Raw genomic sequence first — 20,713 nt, forward strand, 5'->3', positions numbered from 1 at the left:
TTCAAAAGCTACATTTTATTTGAAACTAATAAGAGACTTCAAGGCAAATATAGAATTAATTTTAAATTGCTAAGGTGAGATACTTTTTTACTCTTAAGTATTTAGTTTCAAAAATAGATATTTATTTTGACTTTTAAGTTGGAAATAGTCAATATTTCTTTCCTCTGAAAGACTGTAGAAAGAAATTTGTATACCCCACCCCAACTATTTTTCGCAGCAGATCATGTCACTGCTATTTTTAGAGAAATGAAATTTTGGTTTGGATGGATTTTAAAATTTCTAAGTCATAGCACCCAGAATTAAACAAGTCATTTAAAAAAAAAAAATGCTGATCCATTCATTCTTATCTGAGGTGTTCCCCCAGGGTTAGCAGTTTTCACTATCCAGGTTTGGAACAATAGTTATAGATAATGAGAGGCCATTTATTTCTGAATAGTTAGCAGTATTCTTGGACATGTAACCCAGCCTCTCCCCACACACACTTGGTAACTTGTAAGCAATAGGTAGATAGGTGAGAATGGGTTGGAAGCAGCAAATTGTCCCCAAAGCAGATACTCCGCTGCATATACAATGGAATCACATCCAACCCCGTTTAATTTATGCTAATGTAACTCTGTTTGTCCCAGAGCTCTGACTGTAATGCTGATTTTAGACAATACTTCTGGCTATTTTGAGACACTTGCAAAGATACTCTCCACTAAAAGGTAAAATCTAGAGCATCCTCTCTTTTCCCTCCTTGCACTTAAGATGCCAGGCTACTTGGTTCTGATTGTTTTAAAAGACAGCTTTTCAGTTCAGTTTTATTTGTAGCATAATATCCTATAATCAGATACATTTGGACTGGGCTTTGGGTTCCCATCCCAGCTCTTCCACTGGATGGGTTACTTCATCTTTGATTTCTTTATCTATAAAATGGAAATAGCACTTTTTGAGGTAAAGATTAGATGAGATAGCTCATGTGCTTGGCTCTTAGTTGGTGCTCCTTCAATATGAATTCCCTGAGCCCACCTTACCTTTCTGTTAGCACCATCTAAATACCATTTCTCTTATTTGTTTGTTTGCTTTTTTTTCTGACTAAAAGTAATACATTCTCATACTCATTCCACTCAGATCTGTTTATCTCAGGTTATCATTGTTAACATTTTATTGTGTTTTCTGTTTTTTGTGACTTTGTGTGCATACGACATAAACATAATCTCAGGATTTTCCACTTAACAGTGTTGTGTAGTTTTTTGTTGGTTAAAGCTTGGGCTCTGGAGTCAAATTGGCCTTGAATCCAACCTTTGTGATTTGGACAAATTACTTAATCTCACTCTCAGTTTCATCTGTGAGAGAAGGTGATGATAATGCCTTCTTAGGGTTGCTGTGATTAAATGAGGAATTGCACATAAAGCCCTTAGAATGGTGCCTGGTGCCTGACCTATAGAGATTATTTTCCTCTAAAGAGTTTCCATATTCTCCATGTGAATTTTTTCAATGTGAATGATTCAATATATACTAATAATACTAGTGAGTATTGAATACAGATAGAATGTTATATTTACCTTCATGGGGCAAATAAATATTTTTGTGCCAGTAGAAAAGTAGCAGTATAGTCACAGAAACTTTCATCAGCTTGATGTTAGTCTAGTCGCTGCTGTTGAATTCCGTGGGTTGGCAAATGTAAAGGAGCGCTAAGCACACCAGTGGGCAGAGAAGATGGGTTTACTCTACTTCTAGCTCCTCCTTTAAAAACCTTGAAGTTATCTGCCTCACCTTGGGAGGGTGGGCGTTTACCCAGGTCATTGTAGGAGTTGCTGAAGCCAGTGCTGTTTCATTCATTTAACAGAAACTGGGCCCTGCAATACAAAGACACATTCTCTGCCCTTGAGGAGTTTTTAGTCTAGTGGAGAAGGGAAAAAAAACAAACACAAAAACGCTGACATTTACAACCTTGATGATAAGGGATAGATTCTCCTGGAGGCAGGAAAGCTATTTATTTTGGCTGCCTCGGGGCAACCGTTAAAGGAAGGACTTTTCCTGGGGTGTTTCTGCCCTAAGCAAATGGGAAGAGTTCTAGAAAGGCATTTCTGAAGGTGGGACCCGAAAGTATGAATAAATGCCTGAGGACACAAGAGTTTTCTGTGTTGCAAATTATAGGAGTTGTAGGAATAGCAATAAATAGTGCAAGAAGGAGATGGCAGCCTGGCCAGATCCTAAAGAAGTTTATGTGAGGCTAAGGAGTTTGGATTCCTTGTACTGTTGTAAGCAGAGCCTCAAGGCCTTTGGCCAAATAAATTATTTGGATTTTAGAACACTTGAGTTGTACAAAGGGTGGAATAAAGGAGGGCAAGACTGGAATTAGACCAGTGAGAGAGCTCCTGAGAATAGATTGAAGGTTTGAACTATGGTGGTGGCTATGGCCGTGGAGATGGAGAGAAGTGGAGAGGCTGGCTACAGAGGTAAAGTGGCTGCCTAGGTTGATCGGATGTAGGTAGATTTGGGAACCATCCTTGTTTAGATGACAGCTGAAGTTGTAGAAGTAGAAAAATTTGGCTTAGTCAGTGGTTCTCAGTCTTTTTTGAGAATCTGATGAACTTCATGGACCTTTGTCCAGAAAAATGCATTTACTCACATTCACAATTTTGTACATTTGGTTTGAAACCTGGGATAATAACTTCGTCCTGGGGTAGATGTAGAGTAGAAATTAAAATGAAAGATTGTAGAAGTGTCTTGTCTGACTCACACTTTTTGTGTGTTTGTGTGTCACTTTATCACTGCCGTTTCATAGATGAGGGAACAGATTTATAAAATAAATTTCTCAAGGTCATGCATCTTGTATTTTAAGTTTTAATGAGCTACTTACATGAAAAAAATCAGAATATTTTGTGGGATTATTTGGTTTTTTATCTTCTTTTGAAAAAGTGGAAGATCTAAAAGCCCTGGGTCTACATTTTTGTTTTTAATTGCACCAATTTACTGGAACTAGTTTGAGTCAGTCCCCTTTAGATGAGCAAAGTTTGCTAAAGTCTGCCCCCGGCCCACCCTTGTGGCCCATGTAAGGTATTTCGTCTTGCATCCCTATAAAACAAGGTAAAGAGGATCTTGGGGAACACTGACACTTGAGTGTGGGGGGAAAAGAAACTAAGCCACTGACTGAGCTGCCAGAAAGGGATTTTCAAGAAAGAGAAAGTGGTCAACAGGGTCAAATGCTACAGAGAGGTCAAGTACGATAAGGATGGAACAGTGTATGTGGAGTTTAGCAACAAAGAGGCCTTTAGTTTCAGATTCATAAAACAAAAGAACTTTGACGACTATAGCTACAACTTTTTTCTTCTTGTCCTGCAATATAGGGTTTCCATAACAATTGAGAGTGACTGTGGCATGGACAGGAACTCAGAAGGCATTTGTTGTAAAGGATGATTTACAGGAGCTCATAAATGCTGTAACCAAGTCAAGCACTACTCATTCTGCTAGTATTTTCCATCACAAGAACATCAGTATATAGAGGTTGTATAGAATGTAGACAATATTTTTAATATTAGATTTTTAATATGGATTATAGGGAATTCTCAGTAGATTCTGTTAGCATAGCCCCAAGAAGGTGGGAGGGCCTGACTTAATGGAGAATTACACTGTACCGTTCAGAAAACCACTAGCAGCTGGAGAGTGCACTTTAGCTCTGCAGATTGTAGATTAAAATGATAATACTAATAAATTACTACTTACAGCTTCTAATAGTAGTTAACATTAAGTGATTACTAGTGCTGGATACCAAGCTAAGCATGGTTCATGAAATGCCTAATTTAATTTTAAAAGACTCAATGAGGTACATACTATTATACTCTCTCTTTACATGTGAGAAAACTGAAACCTAAATAACTTGCCCAGAGTCATAGACCTAGTAATTAGGAGAACCAGATTTGAGCACCATCTCTGATACCCACTAGAATCAATAAGTACTCTCAACTTCTGCATAAACTCTCCTTTACCTTTCTGATAAATCACTTAAGGAACTCAACTACTGTAAATTCCATTTAAATTCATAGTGCAGACTTATTTGTCCAATGCAGTTTGGCATATAATAGCTATTCAGTAAACATTTATTCGATTTATGTTTTAGTAGTCTACTTTGAACTTTCTACTGAATATTGTTTATATTTTTGGGTGATAGGCAATTTTTCCCCCCATCAGTTGATTTTCATTATTTCTAATTTTACTGCTTTTCACATTAATATGTGGGATGTTAGTTTGTTAAAAAAATTAATATACTCATCTGTTTAGTATTTTATTACATTTTTTTCTCTGAAGTTGAATTAAAACTCTTCATAAAAAGCTTAAAATGGGGGAGGCTTTTTAAAAGACTTTAAAGTATGTGACTCTGGGATAAGTAAATGTTCTTTTCTGTTCTATTAAATATGTTAGAAAACTAACATTCTGAGAATTTAGGGTCATGCAGGATTAAAAAAATGTAAGGTATGTTGTAGGTCTAGGCTCTTAAAAGGGGGCAGAATATAAAATTACAGATGGCAATTAGGGAAAAATGCTGTGGCAGTGAAATGAACATGCTTCTGAAACATGAGACGCAAAAGAGCAGTAATGACATATAGAGATTCCACGTGGAGGTGATGCAGCAGCAGTCCCGAAGAGAATAATGTTCATATTTTTGTCAAATTGGTTTATGGTTGCTGTTGGAAGACTGGAAGGGCTGTGGGTTGCTTTTGTTAAAAGCTTATCTTCCTTACTTTTCTCCCTGCTAATGTATTATTCCTCTGTATTTGCAAGACGAAAGAAACTATAGAAGGGAATTGTTTTATTTTTCAATTAAACTCAGCATGTAATATCAAGAAGACTTTTTATTTTAAGATTTTTCACCTAACCATATTTTCTACTCTTGAATTTCAGTATATGGGTATGTTTACCATGGAGATATTCTTTCTGTGGGACTGTTCTCAGTAATAGTTTTTTTTTTTTTTGCTTTTTGGTAGTAATTGAATAAGGGTGTGTATTCTGCTGCCACTCTAAAGTGCTTAATTACCTGTGTTCTCCTCCTTGAGGGAGCATAGATCCGTTTATATTCTAAGCAAGTTATTTCCATAGCTGAAGGTAATATCTGCTGTAGTTGTTAATAAATTGAGTCTGGTTAGGATTTTTTTTGCTTCCTCTTTTAAGTGACATCTTGTGTTAAAAGGTAGAGCTTCGGTGTATCCTTTCTTTATGGATTAGACATACAATAGTATTTAAATATTAGGATCTATCAGACGTTTGATTAAGATCATGTGGACTTTATATATTATGTGTTTCCTCTCTCTGTATCTTACAATGAGTGTCAAAGAGTGAAGGCCATGTGAACTTCACCTTTGGTGCAGTAGGGGTAAAGAACTTGAATTGTGGGAGGCTGGATGTAAAGAATGGAAAAAAGTGGGTCTTTTCCCTGAGATCTGACTTTAGTGCTTTTTTTCAAGAATTCTTCTTTAATTGAAAAAATGAAAAACCTATTAGAGGAATAGTTTCCAGTGTATAGACAGAGTGATTTTGATATTAAATAATATTCACTTAGAAAGAAGTTATATTTCAAAGCAGAGGGCCATTTAAAGTGAGTGAATTCATCAGAGAGTTGAAAGTATAAGTATAAAGATTAAGTTGAGCTTTTAAAAAGAGGGATTTGAAAATGGAGAAACGAGTCAGTTGTTCAAAAGGAAGATGCAAAAAATGATATAAAGTTGGTTTTTAATGAGACTTTAAAACATTAAAAATCAGAGAAAAAATTAAAAGAAAATTTTAAGAACATTAAAAATCAAAGAAATGAGAAGAAAAAATTAATTACAGATTTAAAAAACAGAAGGAAGAGAAGTTGTTTATAAGATGTTGAAATTATACACCTTTTTGTAATGGCATAGAGTAGCAAGAGCTTTCTTTCACACCTTGTGGCAAATGCTGAAAGAGGGCAATTGGATAGATTAATGAATTCTTTTTTTTTTTTTAACATATCTTTATTGATTCCAGAGAGAGGAAGGAAGAGAGAGAGAGAGATAGAAACATCAATGATGAGAGAGTCATTGGTCGGCTGCCTCCTGCACGCCCCCGATTTGGGGTTGAGCCGTAACCCGGCATGTACCCTGACCGGGAATCGAACTGTGATCTCCTGGATCCTGGGCCATCTTTCAGTAGCTGAGCCACGCCAGGCCGGGCTAGATTAATGAATTGTTAGCGTTAGAAGCAAGTTGACTAGGCAGAGTTTAATGCATTCTTATGTTTTTTAAACATTATTTGCTAAATAGATATTGGGTAGCAAATTATATACATCTATTTGATGAACTGTTTGATGTTACTTTTTGAGATATACTAGAATATTAAAAAAATTTAAATCTATACTAATTTTCTCTTGGCATATGACAATGGCTATTAGAAATTACTGTATAGACTATCTGAAGTTCCAATTTAGTGATTTTTAGAAGTTATTTAATGATCAGTGGGTGAATCTAGTAACCTTTGTTTTGGGTAGACAACCCAGAATTAAAAGTTACTGTCACAGCCCTAGCTGGTTTTCTCAGTGGTTAGAGCGTTGCCCTGTGGACTGAAGGGTCAGGGGTTTGATTGCGACCAAGGGCACGTACCTTGGTTGCAAGCTCAACCCCAAGCTCAATCCCCAGCCTGGTTGCGTGTGGGAGGCAACCAATCAGTCTCTCTCTCACCTCTCTGCCCCTCCCTCCCTCCCTCCCTTCCTCCCTCCCTCCCTCCCTCCCCCCCCCTCTCTCTCTCTCTCTCTTTCTCTCTCTCTCTCTCTCTCTCTCTCTCTCTCTCTCTCTCGTTCACTCCTGCTTCCACTCTCTCTGAAAAGTAATGGAAAAAATATCCTCTGGTGAGGATTTAAAACAAAAGTTACTGTCACAGAAGCTATTTATGTAGGCAGCATGTACTTATTGAGCACCTATTAACTGCTGGGCCCTGGGATATAAAGATGAACAGAAAACTGTCATCCCTCTGGAATCTTATTGTCTAGGAGGGAAGACAACAGAAGAGTAGGCAATTAAAATAGAATGTGATGAGTGTCCAAACAGGGAAATGTGTGGAGTACCTCAGCGGAGCCTGTAACTAACTCAGCCTTTGGGAAATTGCATGTGTGTTCTGAAGGATTAAACCAGGACTGGCCAGAGGAGGGGGTACCAAGAGGGAAGACATCCACGGCTGTGGACAGAGGGAGCAGCCTGATCTTAGGCTTGGTGGCACTAGAGGAACCTGGGGTGCTCAGAGCTGTGGGGGAGGTCCTCCAATTATTCACTTCCTTTCTTTTGAATGCATCTCATCTCATCTCATCGAGTGTAATATTCTAAGGGCAGAACTATGTCTCTTACTGTTATACCCTCCACAACTTCAAGGAAAATGATAGATTTTTCGTAAGAGTTTAATAAGTAAATACTAGCCATTAAAGCTAGAATCACATCGATTTAACAGTGAAAATGGATTTAATCAAGGTTAGTAACTTCTTTAATAGTATGTTGATTCTTTAAAATAAAAAATAGAAAATTATTACAAAAGTAATTTGTAAAAATTATATAATAAATTTGTTTTATGATTTTATTTTGATATACAGGGGTTGGCAAACGTAGGTTTACAGTTGTAAGTATGCGAAACACCTTATTCTTGTATTATTATTTATTATTGTATTATTTTCCATACGAACAACTATAAACCTACTTTTGCCTACCCCTGTATTTTACTATACAGAATTTTAAAAGATATTTCTGGTTAATGATGGTATAATACTGACATCTCTCTTCTTTCCTTTCTAAACTAAAAATAATGAGACTGAGAAGCAAAAAAAAACCCTCTATCTTGGTAACTAACAAAACCTTGTAATCAGAATATATGAATTAGTGCTATTAAGTAGTGAAAATTGAACCAGGACAAGAGAGGATGATTTTCTCTACAGAACTCAGGCAGAGTGAGGGAAGCAGCTTTTCTCCCAAGTAGGGGGGTGGTCCACCATGGAGACAAAACCAATAACTTCATACTTGGATTGGCAAACTTGGTATGTACATTGGGCTTCCTGAGTGACAGGAGAGGTGGGGTTGAATTACAAACTATACAGTCATACTTTTTTTGTTCTTCAAAATATATCACTATTGATTTCAGAGAGAGGAAGGGAGAGGGAGAGAGAGAGATGGAAACATCAATGATGAGAAAGTCATTGATTGGCTTCCTCCTGCATGCCCCCCACTGGGGATTGAGCCTGCAACCTGGGCACCTGCCCTGACCGGGAATCGAAGTGTGATCCCCTGGATCATAGGTCCATGCTCAATCACTGAGCCATGTCAGCCGGGCTACAGTCATACCATTTTTGCGGGAAGTTTAGAGTGGAGAAGAAACTGGCAGTAAACCGCCTTATAGCTGCTTAGTTACCTGAAGAGAAATATTTAAAGCCTACACTATCGTTCCCTAAAATCTACGTCATATGGACTCCAGTGAGTTGGAGAGACTGGTTCAGCACTGAGTCAAGTCTCAAGGGAAGAGTGTATGAACAAGACAACAGAAAGATTAGAGTGAGCTGATGGAATCTGGATACAAAATAACAGAAAAATATAATAGAAATAAGGGTCACTTGCAAAGCAGCAGATATACACTATGGGGGGGATATTGGAGGTAAGCTTGAGGAATTCCAGCAATTCAAAATGGAAAAAGTAAAAAACTAAAAAGATGAGAGAGAGAATACAGTAAATAGGCTTACCAATAATTGATACCCCTGAAGAAGACAATAGAATCATGAAGCAGAAAAATATTTTCAAGACATCGAGTTTCCCACAGTAACAGGAGACTTGAAATTCTAAAGTAGTTTCTAGTCCTTAAATATAAAGACATTGTTAGGTCAAAATGGAAAAAAAATAAAATCAAGCCCTGTATAAAATAAAGAGGCTTGCCTTAGGCTTTTTCGTTCTAGAATATATGGAAAAAAATACTCAAATTTAGTAGACAAAAGAAAATACATGACCCAAGAATTTTATGTTCAGGCAAGTTATAGTTTAAGTATATTATTAATTGACGTGTATTTCCAAATAGAAAAACCATGGCTTAGATTCCATAAGTCAGCCCTGAGTGGAGGTGAAGGGGAAGGGAGGAGAGAGAGGAGAGGTGATATGTTACAAACTATTGCATTAGGGATGAGTTGACAACTAATAGGATTAGTGAATAGCACTGAATAAATTTAAATGTAGAACCAGCATTAAAATGTTGTAAAGTATGGCAGTGTAGAAATAATAGTATAAGGAGAAATTACTGCATTTGGGATGGGTAGTTTAAAAAAATGGATATTTTTCTTATTGTTCATAACATAAGGTCAATTGTGATAATGCTAAGTATACTAATTTTCTTAGTGTGCAGTAAAGAAATGTTATCTAAAGGACACAGACTAAATCTCCCAAGAAAACAGGCTATATAATGAAATGTAATAAAAAGATAGAATTGAAAGCTAAAAGCAATGCAAAAAAGAAAGATAAAATTAAGATGAAATATCTGCCATGTAAATAAATATAAAATTATAAATTGGATAAACCCATTTATTAAAAGAGAATGACACTCAAGGTAGAGCAAAAAAGTCAAACCAATTAAGAGATGTCATCTAAATCGAACCAGCACATAATATTTTAGCAAATATTTCAGGCTTTGCAGCCATACAATCTCTATTGCAACTATTCATCTCTACTGTTACAGCATGAAAGCAGCCATAGACAACATGTGGATGAATTAACAGGATAGTTTTCTAATAAAACTACAAAAATAGTCATTGGGCCAGATTTGTACTGTAAGCCAGAGTTTTCTGACCCATGATTTAAAACAGTACCTTAGAAAATTTTAGAATAAAAGGATGGGTAAAGACTTTAACTGGCAAATTCAAATAAAAAAATGAGAGTCCAAGTATTTGTGTCAGACAAGGTTTAATTCAAGACAAAAATCATCACTTGAGTTGCATTTCCTAATGATAAAGAATGATAATCTAGTGGTTATGAATCTCATATATCAAAAACACAGCTTTAAAATTTATAGGACAAAAAATATACTGAGAAACAGACAAATCTGATCATAGAAAGGGATTTTGACTGAATTCTTTCAGTTCTTGATAGAGCAAGCAGACAAAATAAGTAATAACATAGTGGACATTAATAACCGTGATATATAGTATAACAAACAATGTACCCTGGAAACAATGAAAATGAGCTTTTTCAAGAATCCCTATTAGGTCCCAAAGAAAATCTCAGTCAAATGCAAAAAGCAGAAATATATGCAGATATGCTCCTTATTCTTAACTAGAACTAAAACAAGGAAAACAAAACTCTACCATCTGAAAAAATTAACTCTTAGGTCAAAGGAGAAATTAAAATATCAAATCCAAATCAACTAGAAAGTACTGATAGTCAGAATTCTGTGTACTAGTATCTTTGGGATATGGCTAAAACAGTACTCAGGGAGATTCATAACTTACTAAGCAAGAAAAAATTAAAATGAATAATTCAGCCCAAGAAGTTGCAAAAAATAATAAATGAAAAGAAAGCAGAAAGAAAGTTTATCAGCCCTTGCTGGTGTGGCTCAGTTGGTTGGGTATTTTCCCATGCACCAAAAGGTTACCAGATCAGTTCTCCATCAGGGCATATGCCTGGGTTGCAGGCTCTACCCCTGGTTGGGGGTCTGCAGGAGGCAGCTGATCAATGTTTCACTCACACATCATTGTTTCTCTCCCCCTCTTCCTTCCTCTCTCTTTAAAAAAATCAATAAAAAGAAAGTATTATCAAAGATAAAAGCAGAACTTGATGAATTAGAAAACTTACATGGAGATACTAATAACTCCCAAGAGATTTTGTTTTTTGTTTTTTATAAGAGGATATTGGTAAAAATATAAAACAGATAAACTTCTATTGAACCTGTCATGAACAAAGGGAGAAAGCACAAATATCACATATGTTATGAATGCACAGAATATGAGAATAAATCACATATATTTAGGAAATTAAATATAAGAGGTCACATTACTAAATTGTCTGCAGATAAATGTGAAGACCTGATTCACTATGAAAAAGCACTAAGCCGAGGCAACCTTCTAAGGAACATTATAACTTGTAGTCCTTTTTAACTTGCTCAAGAACATAGAAAAAGAGAAAGATTTTCTAAATTATTTTTCGAAATATTGTATCAATACCAAATTCTGGCAAAGCACACAAACAGAAAACTTAAGCCATTATTATAATACAAAAATCTTACATGTTAGCAAGTATAATTCAGCAACACATTAAAATAATAGTACATAATGACCAAGTTGCTTTCATCCCAGGACTGTATCAGAAAGTAATAAATACCATATTTTAAAAAATATGAAAGAGGCCCAGCCGGCGTGGCTCAGGGGTTGAGCATCGACCTAGGATCCAGGTGATCAGGGTTCGATTTCCAGTCAGGGCACATGCCTGGGTTACGCAGGCTAGGCAGCTGATCAATGACTCTCTCATCATTGATGTTTCTATCTCTCTCTCTCCCTCTCCTTTCCTCTCTCTGAAATCATTAAAGATATATTTAAAAAAAAAAAATAATGAAAGAGAAAGATGATCATCTCCCCCGAAGCTGAAAAAGAATTTGGTAAAATTAACCATTCTGAAAGTTTTTTGTTGTTTTGTTTTGTTTTTTTGAATAACAACTCTTAATAAAATAGGAATTTACTTGTTATTTCCTTAACATAACAGGAAATTCGTCACATTAAAAGTCAGCTTTATTACCCTGGGCGGTGTGGCTTGGTTGGATGTTGTCCTATGTTCCATTCCCAGCCAGGGTATTTGCCGGAGTGGTGGGCATGCAGGAGGCAGCTGATCAGTGTTTTGCTCCTGTATCTATGTCTCTCTCTCTCTCTCTCTCTCTCTCTCTCTCCCTCTCCCTCTCTCTCTCTTTCTCTCTCTCCCCCTCTCTCCCTCTCTCCTCCTTCTTTCCTTGCTAAAAAAAATCTTAAAAAAAAAAAAAAGTCAGCATTATTCCTACCTACCATTGACTCAAAACAATCTCACTTAAAGTTAGGAGTAACAATGGTCACCCTTATTATTAACATTGTTCCAGTAGTTCTAGCCAATTCAAGAAAAAAAATGTGTAAAACTTTAAAGGGGAAATCCATAACTGGAAGATGTCAGTGTTAAAAAGTAAACATTGCCCATCACATCCCTTCATGCCTGCCCTTAGATGTCTTTCTGTGATTTATAAAATATTATCATGCATACAGATATATAGGCTGCTTTCTTCATAATGGCAATCAAATTGATTCTGTAAATTACTTTTTTCTCTTACTTATATCCTGTGTATTTTTTTCCTGAAGTTATTGTAGATTTACTTAAATTAATCCATGAAGGATTTATGTTTGCCAGGTGGGTGAGCAGGCCAAAGAGTGTAAAAATGAAACAGCATGGGTTTGCTTTGAAATCTTTCCTGTCATGAACATCCAGACCTTCAGGGCAGCTAAATTCAAATTTTTAGTCCAACTTTTCTTTCTTGCACCCTAATAAAGTGAAAAGGGAAAGCTATTATTTTTGTTTCACATTGGTATGTGATTAAGTTTACTCAGTAATGAATGTGATTTTTATTAATCAAGCTTGTACTTCAGGGTTTCTTTCCTACTAGAGTAAGTGAAATGCTTTTCAAGGGTAATACAAATTCTCTGTTTTTATCATTTTCAGGTAAAGTGTAGTAAGAAGAATTAGCACTTATGAGTTATAATTTTCATTCAGTGTCTAACATGTACGAGGCATGGTACTTAGTGTGTTGCATGCGCTGTATCATTTGATCCTTGCAGCAGCTTAATGATAACATAGCGACTGTTATTATCTCTATTTTACAGATGAGAAAACTGAGTTTAAATGACTTGCTCAAGGTAACAAAGTAAGTCCAGATTCTGGGCTTGAGCAAACATTATCTCCTGACTCCTCAAGCATTTATGTATCTTGTCATTCACTGGTATGGGGCATTTCATACTGAGTTTATTAAAGGAGAGAGTATTGAGTTTTTATGTAGCTGGTATCTAAGCCTATGTGGGTGACTTTTGGAGTGTGGAGAAGGGGTGTTAGACCACATTAGCCCACTACAATCCTGACTTGACAAATTAGTTGATTCAATCTACTGCTGGGACTTTTGTGTAGAGATGTATGAGTATTGTGTCATTTTTTTCTTCCATTTCTTACTAAAGCTCCAAAGACTCATAAACCATGATTATTATTCTGTTTAGTGTAATTGGGAGCACTGAACTGAGTGGTGGAAGTGTGGTTGGGTGACTAGTCCTTGGGCTCAAGTTTAGATGGGATAAGTGAGGGGGGAGATTAAAGGGAAAGTGACTTTTTTAAAAATGGGAATTTGCTCTTTTTTGTATGTCATAGAAACATTATTTTACAAATTGCCGAATACTTGTCAATTTATCAAAATATGTAGACTTTCTGAGGGAAGTTTGAGGTCTGTTTGCATTGTAAAGAGATTTTGGTTCTGGAAATAGGTATAGCCTATAAGCACCAGTAATGAAATGAAAAGACTGCTACTTTATGACATTTGTTTGGTGGAAGACCCTTACCTATTTTGAGGTATTTCCAAAACTTAGCCAGAGGAGAAGTTATTTAGTTCAATTTGGAGGGGTAAGGTAATTTAATATTTTGTCCCTCTTACTATTTGGATTCAGTATTGGGATGTTGGATTACAACGAAAAAGAATCTATCCCATTAGAAGGGTGATATCCTAGTATTTTACTTCTGAGGTGAGCAAACTTTGCTTATTTCAATTTGTTAACTAGGCCTTTTGATATTTTTGTAGACAATCTGCTTCATCTTGATTCTGCAGCATTCCAAAGTGTGGTATCCTTGGGGTTCTCTTAACATTGCTATGGTGCAGAAGATTTAAAATCAGGTATGGCTGTGGGGCCAGAAATCCCTCAGTGAAATTCTCAACTTAAATCTGCCTTATACTCTCTGATTTATCATTTGGGTTTCTTTTTTTGTGGTGGTCTTTTAGCTGATGTTCACAAGGAATAGAGTCACGTGATGTATGAAGGGAAACATATACACTTCTCTGAGGTTGACAATAAGCCCTTGTGCTCATATAGCCCCAAACTGTGCAAGCAGCGGCGACTCAACGGCTACGCTTTCTGTATCAGACACGTTCTGGAGGACAAGACTGCCCCCTTCAAGCAATGTGAATATGTGGCCAAGTATAACAGCCAACGCTGCACCAACCCCATCCCCAAATCAGAGGATCGTAGGTAAGAGCTGGTAATGGGACTCGGCCTTTGATTTAATTAGGCTTGGAATTTTTCTTTTTCTTGTCCTTTCTGCTTTTGATACAGTGAATGTAAATGATGCTTTCTTTGAGTATTCTAAGTAATCTTTGAAATGCTTCTAAAGATGAGAGATGGTAATTTTTAAAAAATGGAGTAGTAAATTTGGGGAATCACTTGAAAAGTATGTTTTAATGCTTTCTTTTTATATTGACTTAAGAGACTTTCTAGGATTATTTAAAAAAAATTTTTCCCCCTTAAAGTTGTTGCTTGAAGTCTTGGTACTGATGTATTTAGTTTGCAGCCCTATAAAGTGTTTCTGACTTCTCTACTTAGTTTTGTCATCTGCCTAAATGAGAAAAATTATGGAAACTACTTAGGTGTTGTAATTAATGATAATTTTGGAATTTTAAAATCTGTGCTTGAAAGGTAACAAAGGGTATGTACTCACTGAAAAAGAATTACTTAAAAGAATGATTACTTGAATCACTCAGATTTACTTTCTCTCAGACCTCTAAGCAATATTTGGCATTATTTTATAATCTTGCCTCTTTTGGTTAAAAAGAGTTCCATATAGAATATGTTTACTATAAATTAGAAACTGTATCTTCATAGTAAGGATAGGTTTTATTGCTAGAATTATGAATTTATGCTTTGCTGAATTAAAAAATAAATAAATGGGGAGGTGTTTTTAAAGAAGTCTTATGCTGGTTGTTCATCTTTCATATTTGTAGGAAAATTCACACTAGATTTCACATATAATCTCTTTTCCTTCAGTTCTCCAGAAACCATGTTGATCATGGTAGGATATTACAGAGGGATGCATGCTTATTTTACAAGAAAGTTTCAAATACTTGTTATCTTTAGGTAGAAACTTGGAATGTTTAACTTCTCTCTTAGAATGTATAGAAGTGAAAAGTTCATCCTTAAAAAAAAGTTCATCCTTGTTCCCATACATAAGCAAATGTCACCTGCATAAATTGGTTGAAAAGGAATATGTATTTTATATGTCACAGTGAGCAGTTTTTACACTTTAGGGTGAAATAAATAATTTGTGCTGCTAGAGATCCCACCAAAATGAGTATAGTATAATGTGGTGATTTGGGAATACTCTGTTAGAATTTCTAATGAGCACTTAAGGCTTCAAATTACAATACCCGAAAGTTAGAAACAGCTGCTTAGTGAGACAAGGAATAAAATTTTAATCTCAGGTGAGAAAGGGACCACTGTATTAGGTAAACATATCTGTCCATTTGGTTCTAGCAGACCGAAAATGCTAATTTCATACCCTTGCCCTTTTTAAACTTAAAAAATGGAAGAACTTGGATTAATTTTTTACTTCTAGCTCCATAATAAACACATTTCAGTAATTTTGTCTTAAATTCATTTTATCACAGTTGCAATTGTCAACCTTGGATTTGTTTTCATTTCAGCTGAAGCAAATATTATAGCTTACAGCAAGCAGTAAAGTAAGAGTCACTCGAAATTTGTCCAGAATATTCTGTGAGGCATATATCTTCACCTTTATATTCTAAGTAATTTCCTCTTTTTAGATCAAGATAAGGGAAATGATTTTTGTGTTGTTATGTCAAGAGAAACTATACTTGGTTAAGTACTAATATACATTTTCTTTTAAATTGGTCCAAGAACATATAAATGCAAATGGCATACACACACACACACACACACACACACACATATTAAAGTCGACTTTAGCAGAAGATAATATTCTTATGTTACCTGAAGAAATCCAGGTTGGGTTCATGTCATAATATGTTTTAACCTGTCTATATATATTGATAATTGTAACTATATGACATACTATGGAAAATATTAATATTCTTTTGAAAATATACTTTCATTGTTGATGCAGTTACTCCTTGGACACTTAGGAATTTGAGATAGTTTATGTATTGTTTCAGAAAAAAAATTTCCAAGGACTTTCAATTGACGAAATTATCTGGTTGGTGGTCAGCTAGAGGAAGCTTCTTGATATCTGGTGTCTAATTTATCTGGTGTGTATTATAAATGCTAACTTAAGGGATTCCAGTGTTTGAAATAGAATAATGTTATGCTCAGTAGTAGTACTGGTATAATTTAAAAGTAAAGTTCAGCAGGCCGGTGTAGCACAGTGGTTGAGCATCAACCTGTGATCAAGGAGATCACGGTTTCCCTGTCGGGTACATGCCAGGTTTGCAGGCTTGATCCCCTGTGCAGGAGGCAGCCGATCAGTGACTCTCTCATCATTGATGTTTCTGTCTCTCCCTCTCCCTCTCTTTGAAATCAATGAAGATATGTTTAAAAAATTAAATTAAAAATAAATAAAAGTAAAGTTCATTTTCTAAGCTAGGGTTCATTACTGCTTGATTTTTTAGAGATAAGTGGTTATATTAAGTTGATTATTTTATATAACATTTTAAGTTTAAGTTTGCTACAATTTTATGTCTATTTTTACTAGTATGTATATATTTGCCAAGAAAATTTCTTGTCATCTGTATGTTTATTTTTAAAAACAGTTTAAGATATAATTCACATCCCATACAGTTCACTCATTTAAAGTATACAATTCAGTATTTTTTAGTAATATTCACAGGGTTGTGCAGCTGTCACCGCAGCCTAATTTTACATTTTCTTCCCCCCAAAACAACCCCATTAGTAGTTACTCCTCTGTATACTAGTTCTTTTAGACAAGAATGCATATTTGCATACTTATTTTAAATGCTAGTAAACTGTTCTAATTCTAGTTATGAAGAATTTTCTCTTTTAGCAGAGGCAGGGTTTTAGGAGTTCAGACTCTGTTGTGATAGTGCCGCCAGGGTGGCTGGAGTGAGTGGAGTGAGGTTGAAGGAGGACTGTATGTGCAATCCGCCTCTGCTGTATTACGTAATGAAACACATAGTAGCCTCATTTACTGTTCAGGCTGCCCACATGTAAATGACCAGGAAAGTCTGATTTGTAAATTAAAAAAAAATACTCCACCTCATTTTTCTTCATTAAAAAAACTAATTCATTTGTGAATTTGAAAGTGAGTTGAAAACAAGAAAACCAATTTATTCTGTATTGGAAAGCTTCTTAGTACAGTTGTCCTTGAAGCCCTTTCTCTTGTTTTATGAATCTATTCATATAGCGGACACTTGTCATTCTTAATGGTTATGTCATAAGATCTTTATGAATCTCTAAATACTTGAATGGCATTGGAACATATATACAGTATTTTTTTCTCCATAGATAATTTTAAGTGACTCTTGATGAGTTACTTTGTTTGCTATGAATACAGAATAACAAGGGACCTGAGAAGCAATAGCTGGGCTGGGCCACTTACTATTTGAATGACTTCTGTCTGGCAGCCTCCACACTGTACAGTTCACATGTTTGCTTCAGCAAAATTGCATGGACTTTGAGGATTGCTTCAGAGTCGTGGAAGTTGCATATATGAAATTCACGAATGTCAAGAGTTACTCTAGTCCTACCTTTTTTTTTTTTGAATCCTCGCCCGAGGACCTTTTTTCCATTGCTTTTCAGAGAGTGGAAGGGAGAGAGATAGAGAGAGAAACATCCATGTGAGAGAGATGCATCCACTGGTTGCCCCCCACACCCACCTTGACCGGGGTAGGGGATCGAGCCTGCAACCACGGTACGTGCTCTTTGCTGGAATAGAACCTGGGACCCTTCAGTTCCTGGGCCAACGCTAACCACTGAGCCAAGCTGGCTAGGGCTAGTCATTCGTTTATAACATATTAGGATTCATATTTTATAAAATATAGTTTTATATTTTACTTAATATGTATCATGAACATTTTCCCATGTATGTGTATGTTTTTAAAGGTACTGCAACAGCCACTTGCAGGTACTTGGCTTTATCCCGAAAAAAGAGAGGAAGAAAAAGAATGACCCTATAGATGAGGTAAAGGTCAGGCACCAGATGGATACGATGGCCTTTAGCCTGACGGTGCCTACGTTGGCCTTGAAGATGCCCAATGGACTGGATGGAATGTCCCTCTCTCCACCTGGGGCAAGGGTCCCTCTCCACTACCTGGAAACTGAGTTGGAAGACCCATTTGCTTTCAACGAGGAGGATGATGACCTAAAGAAAGGGGCAACTGTGAGAAAGAAGTTGCAGAGCAAGTTGGCCCAGAATCGGCAGCGCCAGAGAGAGACAGAGATTTTAAAAGTTCGACAAGAGCACTTTAGTCCCCCTCCTGCACCTTCCCAGCAGCAGCCTCCGCAGCAGCACTCCAGCCTGTCACCTTTATCCACTTCTGTAAAGCCTCCAGCGCCACCGCAGGGTTTAGTCTGCAAGTCACCTCAACCTCAGAACACCAGCCTACCAATGCAGGGAGTGGCCGCCACCACACACACTATAGCACAAGCGAGGCAGCTGTCTCACAAGAGGCCTCTGCCCCTCCTGCCATCCAGTAGGGCTCCTGCCGTGGACCCACCCAGGACTGACCGGGTCCTTATGAAAGCCACAGCCTTCTCTCCACACTTCTCTTGTATAAGTCGACTGCAGAGACTGGTGAAACTGTGCACCCAAAAACATCAGTTGGACACTGATTTGTTTCCCCATTTAGGTGAGTTATCCATTTTACCATATCATATATGTGTAATACAACATATTGCACAAGGCTTTATTTTTGTAACTACCACATAGGTGATGGGATAGAAGAACACTTGGACAGAGTGTCCCAATGGAAGATTGTGTATTTAGGTAGACCACCTTAAAGTAAATATGCTACTGGGGAGGATAATACTTGGGGAACAGGATACAGAAATAGGAGTTGGGAATTTAGAATTCCAGTTATAGCTTCTAGTAGCAGTAGTAGTAGTAGCCCCGGCACAGCAGCATATTAAAAGACAGTTGATTGTATATGCCTCTGTAGTCTCAGTACCTGTGTGTCCAATGAAATTCTCTACATGTATTATCATAGGACTTTGGAATAATGATAGCATTGTTACTATCTGCCAACAGTTTAAAAAAGAAAACTTAAAAAAAATTCCCAAAGCAATTCCTATTCATGATTTAAAAGTGAAAAGATACAGATATAACTTTAATTTAGTCAAATGTCTATCTTTTCTTTGTTGCTTCTGAGTGTTCTTGCTTAAGAAAATCTCTCTGATCCCAAGTTTATAAAGATATTCTATATTTTATATTAATAGTTTGATTGTTTTTGATCATTTAAACCTTTAATTCATTTGGAATTTATTCTTGAATGTGGTGTGAGCTGTGATTCTGACCTGAGGAAAAATTATTTGCATGACATGACAGCAATACAAAAATGGGAAAAGTATGGGAATAGAGGAAGAAGATAAATAAGTGGTTAATAAACAAGTGAAAATTTCAGTCCCCAAAGTAGGCAGTAAATGCAAATTAAAATAACAGTGAATTATCATCAGATTGGCAAAAATCATATCCAGTGTTGGTGAGGATATGGGATGTCATACATTGCTGGTGACAATATTTGCTAATTTAAACTGTATGTATAGCCAGCATACGTACTTTGGGGACTCTGTCTTATGGTAAAAAATAATCAGAATGTAAAGATATGTGTTCAAAGATGTTTATTGCAGCATTGCTTGCAATATTAAAAATCTACAAATAATCTTTATAACCAGTAGGGAACCTTGAGTAAATTATGGTACATCTATGTTTTATGAAATATTATGCAGCTATTATAAAAAGAATGAATGAAATTCTTATCTTTTACCTGGCTGTGCCCTTGATCGATATTAACAAGTAGAAAAAAATCAAGAGGTATTGTAATATCTTATTTTTTAAAAAAGTAAACAAGAGACATCAATGTATCTCTTGTGACTGAGTATATGGATAGATATTTGGCTATTAGGTGTGAGTATAGGTAAAGTGTGAGTGGATGTACACTACCAGGCTGTTAACATTGGCTACCACAAGGAGATGGAATTGGACAGGGTGTTTTTTTAAGTAGATGGGAGTGGGAACTCTTCTTATATAGCTTTATATTGTTTTACCTATTACTAAACCATGTAGGACTTTTGTTAATTAAAAAAACAAACAAGCCCGGCCAGGCGTGGCTCAGCAGTTGAGCATCGACCTAGGATCCAGGCGATCAGGGTTCGATTCCCGGTCGGGGCACATGCCCGGGTTGCAGGCTGCAGCTGATCAATGTCTCTCATCGTTGATGTTTCTGTCTCTGTCTCTCCCTCTCCTTTCCTCTCTCTGAAATCAATAAAGATATAAAAAAAAACCCAAAAACAAACAAAAACCCAAAACAAACAAAACTTTAAAAATATAAACAAAAATAATAAATTAAAACTCTCCAAACCTTATTAATGCTTACTTGTCAATACCTTGCTATGTTCTTTCAGATATATAAAATTGGGTTCCTGCTATACATAGTTTTGTAACTGTTTAAAAATTTTTGGTAATGTAATATTAATTAGTAATTTTTCATACACAATGTAATTTGTCACAGCTGAATGCCT

At 36.2% G+C, this 20,713-nt stretch overlaps 1 protein-coding gene across 3 annotated transcripts in view; it reads left to right on the forward strand.

Moving 5' to 3' along the window:
- The window catches only part of INO80D (INO80 complex subunit D), a 50,416-nt gene that overhangs the window by 2,960 nt on the left and 26,743 nt on the right, over positions 1-20,713 (forward strand). For 2 of the 3 annotated variants that reach the window (XM_081142721.1, XM_081142720.1), the window contains exons 2-4: positions 13,795-13,887; positions 13,993-14,239; positions 18,080-18,825. In XM_081142721.1, coding sequence (XP_080998847.1) covers positions 14,022-14,239; positions 18,080-18,825 — 964 coding nt within the window. In that variant the 5' untranslated portion in view covers positions 13,795-13,887; positions 13,993-14,021. The remainder of the gene's footprint in view (positions 1-13,794; positions 13,888-13,992; positions 14,240-18,079; positions 18,826-20,713) is intronic. The other variant, XM_081142722.1, reaches the window with a different exon arrangement.

The sequence above is a fragment of the Miniopterus schreibersii genome, assembly GCF_964146895.1.
Source record: "Miniopterus schreibersii genome assembly, chromosome: 7".
In the NCBI taxonomy this organism is placed as follows: Eukaryota; Metazoa; Chordata; class Mammalia; order Chiroptera; family Miniopteridae; genus Miniopterus; species Miniopterus schreibersii.